This window comes from Blennius ocellaris, assembly GCF_963422515.1.
Source record: "Blennius ocellaris genome assembly, chromosome: 5".
In the NCBI taxonomy this organism is placed as follows: domain Eukaryota; kingdom Metazoa; phylum Chordata; class Actinopteri; order Blenniiformes; family Blenniidae; genus Blennius; species Blennius ocellaris.
The window spans coordinates 9,703,733-9,716,176 of NC_137654.1; the positions used below are offsets into that span (position 1 = coordinate 9,703,733).

Consider the following 12,444-nt stretch of genomic DNA (forward strand, 5'->3'; position numbering starts at 1 on the left):
GCAACTTTAAGCCAAGCCATGAGTAACAAGGGTGAAATGAGGAAAGCACCCATCACGGATTCAGACGTCCTGTTGTTGACTTCCAGCACCACTTAGTCACAACCTGCTGACGAGTGCAGTCATCTTCTCTCTTCTATCTTCTTGACTCATTAACGGGAAACTGTGCTCACATGCAGAATATCAGAGGCAACACAAACATGGATAGGACATACTGTAGAGTAGATAAAGCACGACATTATTCCGAAATCTCACAGTGAAGGGTTTTTCTTCTTTTTTTTTTTTTTTAATCTCAGGACAAGATGTCTTCTGTTAGCTCAGTACACACCAGCAATGCTTCACTGAAAAACAAATGTCATACTGAGAACATTTTATTTACTAACTTGTTAAGATTCCATGTACAATAATTTTTGAAAGATTCGACAACAAAAAAGATCCTTTGTACAGTTATTTTCAAGCAAGGTAATAGATATGTACAGTAATGAAACATTAGAATAATGTCAATAGATGTGTCGTCAGCGACGCGTTCGTCCAGTTACACCAACATGCTGCAGTCATTAGCTGAACTGCAGCGGTAACACACACACTCACGGCGCATAATGCTGCAGGAGGAGGTCGAACTATTTAACAAATGTGTTAGAGGAAATGCTGATGATGCAAAACAACCCTTTTGTGTGAAATTTGCAGTGGTCATGCTATTGCTGAGGGGACGTGCTGAGAGTTTTCCATCATGGTCATTTGGATCGGGACTGCTTTTAAATAAATAAAAAAGAGTGATAGGAGCGACCTGCTTTAATGAATGCAGCATTCGTGAACTATTTCAACAGATGAAAAACCATTTTGTCAGTGAGGTTACGCTCAGAAAAACAGAGAAGCAGCTTCTCTTAAAATACACCAATACAAAATGTTTTATATACTATATTATATCCATAAAAATAATCCAATTTAATTTATAGCATTACTCTGCTGCCACGATACATAGTCCTATCTGTTTCCACTGACATTGTTAAAGTCTGTATGTACAAGAGAATAAAATCCCAGTAAACTAACGTCACTGTTTCAGTCGTCAAACAATCCCTTTGCTTACAGTACTGTTTGTTTTCTTCGCTAATACTGAATGGACCGATCTTTGTGCTCATTTTGAATAAAAACAAGTAAAAACAACTTCTCCCAAGCAACATAAAAGCCAATTTAAAAATCAAATGATGTCTCAGTCAGAAAGTCCTCCAAACTAGTACATTTGAATTAATATATTAATGATTTAACAGTGATTCAACACAAGGACCCGCTGACGTCGCCGTGTATGTTTAGCTTAAGCTTCCTTTGTCCTGATTCTGATTAGCGGGCTTCAGATCTCCCCGTCCCTTGTACTCCCTGAAGTTTAATGCAACACTTCCTGACGAATCCCATACACATAAATAAAACAAAACACACGAGCAGTTATCGAAACAAGAAAGAAAGACATGCCATTGGTCCTTTAAATACTGTTCAATACGTAGGCTGGAATGCTTTTAGAATCTTTAATACCTGATATAGTATAAGTAAGCGGTAGAAACGCTCCTTCTGGACGCAATAAATAACTATCCTTCATATAGTGCAGTAATACAGTACTCACACTAAACCTACAGTAATTGCACAGTTACCACATGCAACGAGCCGATGAAGAAAACGGCCCCCCCACCCCACCATCTTTTCACCTGTCCCTCCAGCCCGACTTCCATCTGTCTGTCTCATCTTTGACTTCCCGCTTCTACCCAGCCAGCTATCATACACTAATACCAGGGATTTTCAAGTACTTCACTTCACTTGGGGTCCCAACACTGCGCCCTGGGGAACGCCAGCCCCGATGGAGAACCTGGAGTTTGCAGTCCAGGGCAAAATGGATAACATCTAGAATGACTGTCAGCTACAGGTAGTTTGGTTAATCCAGTTAATTTCTTTAAAGAGGCCTCCTCTTTTCATTTTTTCTTTCTTTTTTCTTTGTTTTTTTGAAGATTTTGCACCAGATGTGAAGTTATCAATGTCAGCTTTGTGGGTCGAGGCAGCTAACACAGTGAAACTCCTCCCTCTCATCTCTGGAGGTGCTCCGTTTTTGCAGAGAAAGTCCTGTGTGGCTCCGACATGGCACTGGAGCTCTAGTGGTATCCATACTGGAATGATCCCTGTGTGGGCGGGGCAGTGTGTGTGTGTGTGTGTGTGTGTGTGTGTGTGTGTGTGTGTGTGTGTGTGTGTGTGTGTGTGTGTGTGTGTGTGTGTGTGTGTGTGTGTGTGTGTGTGTGTGTGTGTGTGTGTGTGTGTGTGTGGGGTGGGTGGGGGGGGACTCTTTGTCGCCGTGTCTCATTAGATCTTCCACTTCACCCTCGGTGCAACGAGCTGTCTGAAGTGATTGGATTCTCACAGTTCTCCATCTGAGGGTGGCAAACACAGCTTGAAGAGCCTGTTGAGAGAAAAGCACTTTAAATGACCAGAATCCAGCTTGTTTATGACGGCGCGTGCCTATGACACCGGGAACAGTGCTTGGAAAAGGTTCTGAGAGCGTACCTCGGGGCTGACGGAGGCATCTGGTCCATTACCTTGAGATTTTTAGCAGAGAGCTCAACTCTCGCCCCCTAATAGAAGAGAACAGACAAGCAATGAAAACAATGAGTGAGCATGCAAAAGCAGCTGTGACCAGAGAAACTATGAAACTATGTATTTCACAATACATTCACGTGTGGTGGAAAGAATCCTGCACGTTGCAGAAATTGCCGTTTGATCGTATATTTCAATATATACTGCGATACTGTTGGAAGACAACATATTACTTTGTGTATCTTAATAGAAATTCCCCTGTCACGTTCTATCTTTTCGACTTCGTTACAAACATTAGGTTAAATACTGCAAATTAAGCATTTCCTTTCCAAGTGTGCAACCATAAAGTGCAAAATCGAGTGTGTGAAAAGGCATTGATGCGCAAAAATATTTTTCAATATGTCACAACCAATCAGTAGCAACAGTCTAAAATCCAATCACTCCTTCAATCGGGTGGAATGAAGCTGAAGAGAAAATATTAGCAAGAAAAATGTATTCTCGTAATGCTTAGCTGAATGTTTTTTTCAGTTGCAGGTCCTGAACTATGGAAAACTTTCTGGTATCACTGTGTGAAATGTCCTTCCATCTGCCTGGTGGATCATAATATAACAACAGTAATAACATTATTCATCCACCTGGTGAAGTTGTCATTCAGTGAAGCTTTACTATCACAGAACATGTTGTCCAACAAGCTTTTCTGTGCAGAGTTTGCATGTTCAGTCCAGTGTGTCTAACAGCTTACTGAGGCTGTACGCTGCCTTCAGGATCCCTGAGTTCATGCAGAGATCCCATGTGTTTTGGGGGTTTACCTGTTTCCGCATGATGTCCATGGTCTGCATGATGCAGCGCGGCATGAGGCCGTGGTTGCGGGCGAGGATCATGGCCTGCTCCAGTGTCACACTCAGGGTACATCTGTGGAGAACACAAAGACCCAAAGTGAGCACTGTGTTCTTTTTTAATAAACTAATGGGGCTGTCAGTAGTGGGCAGGACACGTGGTGCTGAAAATAACCCTACTCCGCTGACTGTCCAGCGATGCGACCCGCGCAGTGCACCAGACTGACCTCTGCATGCCGGTGCCACACATGGTGATGTGGCAGGCTCCCAGGCGGTTGCACAGCTCGGAGGACACGCACAACACGCTCACGCCCGACGGGTGACCCTGCGGGTTCGGGCGCACGTTGACGTAGGACTGCATCAGTCGGCAGAGGTCGTCCAGTGTGTTGAGGGGTCGCAGGAGCTGAGGAGGGGAAACAGCAGGGCATTACGTGGGGCCGGCAAAGTAAAATGGGACGAGGAGTTCCAATGACAGATCACAAGAGGCCATCTTAGCAAGCTATTTAGTCTGAAGTTTGTTACATGTGTTTCTTGCAGGTGGATTTAGGCTGATAATCTAAGGCCCCGTTTACACCACAACGTTTTAAAGTGCGAGACAACCATGCTCGGAGCCACTGAAAAGGCAACTTTTTTTTAAATGGTTCCCAAGATGGAACTTTTCAAAAAGGCTCCAAATCTCGAATGTCTTTGTGGAAATGTGCAAAAACACATCTTTTTGAAAATGCAGAAACGCTGCTACTGGGCTGTAGTAAATACTTCCTCTGCACATTCACGAGTAGATGGAAAATAACAACAGTGTTTCCTCCAGAGTGTCATGACTCCCAGTCCATATTCTCATAAGACTCCGTAGATATAGTTGAGTCACCGTAATGGCAATTCAGCTTGGTCACCTGTTGATGTACTCCCATTACTAATGTTTATAGTGTATTGTTCTCGGTGAAAAAACAGACAGTGCCCACTAGTGGTCCTGCGTTAAAACTACATTGTTTTCATCATTTTCAAAACGTTGCCGTGGAAACGCAAACCTTTCTGAAATGAAAATGAGTTTTTACTTAAAAATGTGTCTTGTAAATGGGTTCTGACATAATTCCATTGATGTGACAAATGTGAAGATATGAGAAAGGTCCTTTGTAGACAATTTGCTAGTCGATACTGGGTAAAGTGGAGTAAATTGCTTGTAAGATGGAGCGTTTTTCTACAGCAGTGGTTCCCAACCTCAGATCTCTGTGGACCCTCTCTTACCTCTGATGTGCCAAAACATTACAGAGAAGCAAAACACTGCGAGACCACTCCCACCATCACACAGAAGCAGAAGCATTAAAATAAATGGCATCTGTGATTTCTAATGATCTTAAAATTGTCTTGTCTAAAAATCTGGTGATGAAACTTCAGATTTTTGCTGCCCATCACTCAGAGATGTCCTCGGTCCAGGTTGGAAGCCACTGCTCGAGAATAAATTCAGACAAAACCAAAATATCACAACAAAAGGCTCATCAGTTTCACTTGAACAACAGTGAGAATCATCTATTGAGTTTTAATCTCTGGTGTCTACTCCAGCTACAGTCAGTCTGGGGAGGATGAGGACTCAGTGGACAATGTTGACACGTCGAGGTTAGTCAGAGTTAATATGGGAGGGAGGGGGTCTTGGACATCTAGTCTGGGAGGGGAAGAGGGTTTCCAGTGGAGGGAAAGATACACCAGTTCATCTTACTTTGGAAATGCTTGGTTGAAGATCTCTAACTTCAAGGCCCAGTATCTGCGCTTGCATTTATATTCAGTCACAACATGATATAAAACTTAAGTCACAAGAACACAGAGTACATGGAACAGACTGCAGTGAATACAGAGGAATAGGCGCATGTTTACCTGGTCGATTTTCATCGCTGTGGTGTTCGAGTCAGTCGGGAGATTAGACTTCTCCAAATAGAAAGCCCTGGTGAGACAAAAGCATTTCTATTTCAGTGTCCTAAACTCTTCTTGGGGCTTGAAAATGTACAGGTCCTCTGAGTCACTTTGCCCGAGAGCTGAGTCATCAAGCGTCTACAGTACATGCATCTCCTACAGTGCACATTTCAACTGTCACTGCTGGTACCTGAGGCATTTCCTGGAAATCTACACATCCAATGCAAAGGTTAAAAAGTTACTGAAAGACGATGACTATAATGATTAAAAAAACTGAAGACAGAAAGTTTTAATAAACATGTTTGATGATTGTCAGAAAGACTGTCGTATACTCTAAACTTAAAAGGTGACTGAGCGCTATTTTACTGTAAGGCATTTCTCTGCGTTTCCAGCTTTAACATGTATACACTATCATTTAAGCCCTGTTTACAAGCACACATGTGAAGTGAAAATGCATTTTTTGCATTTTTGTTTAAGAAAAGTTTTGCGTTTACATGGCAACATTTTGAAAACAATGTCTGTTGACATGGAAACAGCAGAAACACCACAAACAATTAGGGTTGAACCGATACTACAACCGAGTGCTTATTAAATGTCATTAAGCCTAATTCATACTCCACAAGTAAACGATACGCTAGTGTGTGCGCTCCAAAACTCTTTAGCGTGTTGCACTGCAGGTAAACTAATGAGTGACATCGGGCTAACTCTGCTGCTAACCAAATGTCTCTGGTGAGAAAGTTGCTAGTGTTGTTCAAACTATCTTTAAGTGTTTCCACTGTCTACACAGAGCCCGAGTCTGAGCATTTTCAAAAAGTTGCAATTTCAGTGGCTGTGATCAATAAAGTTTTGCATTTTCACTTGAAAAATTCATGTAAACAGGATCTCACTATGGAATATTCTACTGTATATTCCATTTTGTAATTTAATTGCATTTATTATTCTTTTATCATATTTAATCCTATATTATGGAACTAACTACTATACTGTGTGAAGCTGTGTGTAACAAATTTCACCTCTGGGGTTAATAAAGTATGTCTATTCTCTGTAAATGTGTATTTACAACAAAACATTGCCCAAAAGTTATTATTTATGTAACAACATTACTATCTTGCTTTCCTAAATGAACAAGCCAACAAAACCCTGTTAGCTCATGTGGGGTTTAGTGAATATATGATTCATCCCTCACCTTGAACAACCACAGAGCCCAACTATGTTAGAAAAAAAAAGTAAAGTATAAAAAGCAAAGCGCTGCTTCCACTTGCTTATGCAACATTGCAGGTTGAACTCTCGCTTTAAGGTGAAACATACCCCGGGTGCTGGAGGAGCCAGCGTGGAGCTGTAATGCAGTGTTAGCACAACTTACCTGAGTCTGCGGTAGTAGGCCTTGACCTTCTCCAGGGAGATGGCGTTGGTGCGCTGCTGGAACTCCTCCATGGCCACATAGTCCTGCTGGGACACTCCCTCCGGACGCTCCAGAGCTGGAAGAGGCGGGAAGGGCACAGGGGAAAGGGCTCATATGAAAAGCTCACATCATCAATATGTCTGCTACTTAAATCTACCCAAATATAATGTTGTCAAATGAGGCTTAGAAAAACTGTGTTGGACGCCTCTCATGCACAGGCTTCAACATCTCCTCCTGCAGGTAGAGCTCTGTCCCAGTAGAGGGCGACATTCACCCAGTAATCTGCTCATCTGATTGCTTTTTTTTAATTTTTTTTAAACTTTGGATTCGATTATCAAAGCACTGACTTGAGTGTGGTATATTAAAGTCAGACTATTACAGGAGATGCATAATGACCAACAAACATGTGAACCCAGTGGAGCTGAAGGGGAACATGGCAGCAGAGAGCGTAAAGATAAACTTATTTTTAAATGATCAGTAAAAGGCTTCAGTCAAACTTAATAAAGAAGCATAAAGGCATTAGATTAGAGATTTCAAACACATTTTTAGTTTCTCACTTTGCTGCTTCAGCTTGAGAATTTTTTTTTTTTAAGTTTTCAACCAGCTATACATCCTGGACATCTCCCCCTCCATCCTTACCCCTGGTGAAGAGGACAGTGTGCAGCTTGAGGCTGCCGCCGTTCTGCAGCCGACTGGGCAGCTCACTGAAGTGACAGCTGTCCAGATACAGGGTGACCCTCAGGGCCTGTCGGCTGCCCTCCACCTGGTAACACACCGGAGAGTCTGCAGCACACAAACACAGAGCAGACGCACATTAACTGATGTGAAATACCCGAGCCACTCAAACAATGCAAACATGAGAACTGCGACAGGCTGGAAACGTCTCTTATTTTCATTTCAGAAAACTCCCAAGTGTGATTTTAGGAATGTAAATATCATGACTTTTCTCTGATCTCTTTGTGTTCTACTAAATAAACTGCTCCTAAACTACAACTAAACTAACAAAGAGCAAATCTGTGACGCACTTCCCGTTCCTGGGAATTATTACACTGTGAAGGCACACTGACATTCCTTATTTAATATGTATAGTAAATACAAGCTGCTTAAGCAGATGGCCTCCAATCATTTCACACAGGGTGATCCACTGTCTGCACAAAATGAGATTTTCGATTGTAAAGACTTAAAAAATGAATTAAGAGTCAGGAGTTACGTCCAATAACAGTCTGACCGAGGTGTTATTAAGAGTAGAGCATTTTTATCTTCATATCTTCATATACAGTATATAGGATAGTTTTCAATTGTTACTGTAACTCTTAATCATAAAGTGTTGAACGAAAGCTTTGCTGATTAAATATAAATGTTTTATTGCATAAAATTTGTTGCAAAATTTACAATAAAAAGACAAATGAAAGTTATTTTCACCATTTGCTGTAAAGACATAATTATGTTTTGGACACATGTCATGGTCAGATATATTCCCGCAGCTGAAACTGTTGTAAATATATGATGAATGGCGAGCAGGCTCTTCATCGAATGCCATGATCAAAGCGTGACTAGCAATAACTCATAAATCTAACATTTAGAAGCAGTGACACATGAGCGCTTCTCAGAAATTGGAAACGATGACCTTTACTGTGCGACCTTCAGGGTTACTGCTCTTTCCTGCAGAACCCATCAAGCCGTCATCCTGTATAAATTGGCCGTGATGCTCCAGGCTGAACTCCAGAGGCTTCGGACTCCGCAGTGCTGACATGTCTGTGCTTTACCTATAGTTCCTGCTATTAGCAAATCAATACGGGGTCTGACGCCACGAACCATCTCCCTGCAGTGCAGCAGTCTGAGCTGATATGCAACTTCAGCAAAGATGAGTTTTCACATCAATGTGGTGGATATGAAGCCTCTCTGCAGCCACACTGAACAGATTTAGGCGCCTTTTGAAGAAGCATGGCTGCTTGTGTTTGTGTATGCGCGTGCACACAAAATTCTGTCTGCGGCAAAGCATTAACCCAGAAAAGCAAATTCCTGCCTTGCACATGGCTTTGCCTCCTAAAATGAGAAGTGCGTGTTGTGCTTTTCCTTTGAGCTGCAATCTCTGCTGACCATATTGAGCCTGCTGAAAGAACGACCGGGTCCGGATGCAGGCATCTTTTGTATCTGCTGGCCTTTAGAATATTCCGGTAACCCAGAGTATTCTCAAAGAATGCAGATAGCGAGGTTATTAAGAAGCACAAATGTGTCCAGGTCGTAAAGTTGCTGTACACATGTATATAAAAAGAAGCTCATAACAGCCTTCTGATCAACCCGAGTTCATCAGGAGAAACTACACCGCTGTGTTATAGTGTTTATCTGAAGGTAATGTCCTGGTTCAGCAATATACAGCTACACACAAAAAGGACTTTTTATGCTCTGGAATAGTACTAAGATTACTAATGCAACTTGTTCGAGAAGCAGTTGGAGATGGGAGAAGGCAGAAGAGACAAAAATAGAAAAAGTTTCCTCCATAAACAGTGGTTAGTAATTTATTTGTGCATATGAGCATTTTGTGGTTATAGTAGTCATTTGCCAGTTCATCATAATTTTTTTAGAATCTAATCATTCTTTTTTTTTTTTTTAATCTGTTTAATTTTCACACCAATACTTGCATCGTTTCAGAAAGGTTTTCTGTTTCAACGTTTTGAAAACGATGTCAGTTTTCACAGAAACGGCAGAAACGCTGAAAACAATGTAGTTTTAATATAAAGGCATTAATAGACGGTGTTGTTTGTTTTTGTAATGAAATCACACATATGACACAACAATACGTTAGGTCACCTTGAGCTTTTAGCATTATTTTAAAGAGGAAACATACAAAGGTCTATTATTTCTGTCTGGATGATGACTGGGACTTTAGGACCCTTCAACAACATGTGTACTGATACGTGTCCTTTCCTGAGCACTGCTGAAGTTTAAATAGAGCCCTTCACACTATCAGAAGGGATCAAGTTATCTGTACTGAAACGACAACTCGGACTTGAAGAGGCTTCACGTCCTGCCCTTGTTTCACATGATTTACGGAGCCATGACACTGTTGTTTTTTGCTTCCTATTCAGCAGCCCTCCACCGACAGGAAAATGAAATCTGCAGGATGAAAAATGGCAATTTCACCCTTACCAAGCGACCATGAATCCACATAAAAGAACATTATTCAGAGTTGGTGAAAACCATACAGCTGCTCATTAGCAGTGCAGCCGTTTGAATGGGGAGTCCGTCTTTGTTGGGGGGAGTTTCTTACTTGCTACGAGACACTCGTCCTCCAGTTGCCTGAAGAACACAGTGACTTTGTCCAAATCCAACAGGGCTGCCTTGGTGTCCTCCAGCATGGTGCGCTCCTCTTTCTGCCAGACAAGAGAAAGAAAGCTCAGAAGTGGCAGCAGGAAGAGAGTTGGCACAGTCCTGGAGACAGCTGCATGGTTAGAAAGCTGTAAAAGTACGCAGCATTCCCAATCAGGGAGACAATATGAAACATGCACCACCCTTTGGTATTTCTTTGAACTTGCGTCTGCAAGTTTTTAATGGGATATAAATAGTTTCATCTGTCAAATAACCACAGAGTGTCATGCAAGTTAATAAAAATCAGTACTTGATTACAGTCACAGGTCAGTCCTTGAAAAGGTAGTGAAGCTTGGACTAGAAGTAAAAAGTAACCACAGACTTCAGAAAGTATTTTGCCTCCACCAGCTCAAGGTAAGTCTTGCTAACTGTCACTTATGCATAATGCTCATATTTAAATAGTGTCTTGACATATCGGTACATCGATCCATCATCTGTTTTATTAGCTCAGCAGAAACTGATGCGAGGACACCATCTGCTCTCACCAGGTGTGGCGCTAAGGTGGACTGGAAGTGCAGTAAGACCCCAATGACGGATATCTGCTCCAGCCACTTTCGGCTGGTCTCCTTGCTGTCCTCCTGGTACTCGCCGGCATTGTTGAACCGCGACCGCAGCGCCGTCAGCAGCTGCTCGGCCAGCGTGCAGAGGGCGCCTGTGGCCGCCTGGCAGAAGATCACGTCCCGTCGCAGCTGTAGAGACGTGTCTGGTGGCAGAGGAGAGTAAAGCAAAAATGACCATGTCAGACAGTGATGTTGAATTGAGGGGGGATACGAGGTGAATAAAAGCAGAGAGATGAAAATCAAAGGGGAAGAGATGAAGATGAATGACAGGAAGAGGTGAGCAGGTCAGAGTGCATTCGAAGGAGAGGCAGCCAATCCTCCTCCTGTAACCTTCCTCATTATGTCCTGAACTTGCACTGATGCATATACTTTATTCCATTAGCCCAAATCCCCCCCCCCCCCGAGAGGATGCCTCCCACTAACCAGCACCATATGCCACTGGGCACGGTTCAAAGAGACGACAGCATCACATGTGAGGCGACACCAGCCGTCGCTTCAGCACAAACCCGCAGAACAACGGCCCTCAACCCTGAATATGATATTTCACAGGATAATAAAAACACAGCTGAAAGCTTTCAGAGCAGGAGGGGAAGTGATTTTAAATAGCTTTGTATCCTGTGATTAAGCACATGAGATACAAAAGGCTCTATAAATGCAGTTGTTCTTTCAAATAAATCTTTTTCATATAACTTAATATATTTCAAAGGTGTGGAAAATCTGAAGATTTCCTGGTGTGAAGGTGACTGTAATTTCATATTCTGGATGATCTCATATGCAGAGAGCGCTGGACTGTTGGAATCGTTTATAATGCTGCACTCATGAGACCTTTTCTTTTTCCATGAGTGACTGCTCAGCTCATCCCTTCTGGTCATTTAGTGGAAAAATTAGAGCTGGCTTCCATCGAATCTGATTATCTGACATGGATTTTCTCCGACCGCTGACACGTTACCGTACCTGTGCACTTGAGCAGAGCCAGGAGGAGCTGGTTCTTTCCATCTGCAGAGGAAAAACAAGATGGTGTGAGTGGCTGCAGCCGACCACACGGCTCGGAGGGTGTGCACAGCATGGTCCACTCACCGTCCACAAATCTCTGCAGGCTCTCCACCAGGGTTTTGATGGAGGTGGGCAGGTTCCAAGGGTCTTCCTGGATGTTTTTGTGGATGATGTAACGGCAGCGCATGGTCCAGTCTTCCGTTTGCCGAAACTCTGTTCACAACCAATCAGGAATGTTTCATAGAGAAGGGAGACAGTCAATGCCATTTATACAACACCAGTTATTGGGGAAGAAAAGAAAAAAAACTTTAAAATACGTATAAATCTGCAGAAATGAAATAGTCAAAGCATCGTAAAGAAAGAGGCAGGGCAGACTAAAGTCTGAGAGCGACTGACTCAAGTTAAAAACACTGAAACTGGAAAAACTCATTTTAGTTCATATTTTAATCTCAAATGCATTAATTGAATTAAAATTATAGCACGGTAACCAATCAAAAAAAAGTTTAACATTTCTCAACATTTCTTGCAAAAAACTGAAGCGCTTTCATTTTGTTGAAGAGAAATACAACCTGAAGTCATTTTCTTTAGAGCAACAATGGAGAAAAAGTGTGTTGCTTCTCAAGCTGCATGCATTTTGCAGCTTTTACCAAGCGTGTTTTCACAAACTCACCCTCACAGTTTGAATTTGACACTAATCTAATTCTGCAAGAAAACAAATAGCTTCCATTGCAACATTTTGCTGCAATCTGCAGTTCAGCTCTGAGCCTCACTGTCAGGACAGATCACCACCATACGTATTTTAGACTCTGCAATA

At 42.3% G+C, this 12,444-nt stretch overlaps 1 protein-coding gene across 1 annotated transcript in view; it reads right to left on the minus strand.

The window, feature by feature from the left end:
* Positions 1–352: 352 nt before the first annotated feature.
* Positions 353–12,444, minus strand: part of prex1 (phosphatidylinositol-3,4,5-trisphosphate-dependent Rac exchange factor 1) — a 104,354-nt gene continuing 92,262 nt past the window's right edge. Inside the window, exons 30-40 of the mRNA XM_080497181.1 lie at positions 11,715–11,843; positions 11,592–11,633; positions 10,563–10,780; positions 9,980–10,082; positions 7,348–7,491; positions 6,670–6,784; positions 5,271–5,337; positions 3,632–3,807; positions 3,378–3,480; positions 2,539–2,606; positions 353–2,434 (exon numbers count right to left, since the gene is read on the minus strand). Coding sequence (XP_080353307.1) covers positions 2,392–2,434; positions 2,539–2,606; positions 3,378–3,480; positions 3,632–3,807; positions 5,271–5,337; positions 6,670–6,784; positions 7,348–7,491; positions 9,980–10,082; positions 10,563–10,780; positions 11,592–11,633; positions 11,715–11,843 — 1,208 coding nt within the window. The 3' untranslated portion in view covers positions 353–2,391. The remainder of the gene's footprint in view (positions 2,435–2,538; positions 2,607–3,377; positions 3,481–3,631; positions 3,808–5,270; positions 5,338–6,669; positions 6,785–7,347; positions 7,492–9,979; positions 10,083–10,562; positions 10,781–11,591; positions 11,634–11,714; positions 11,844–12,444) is intronic.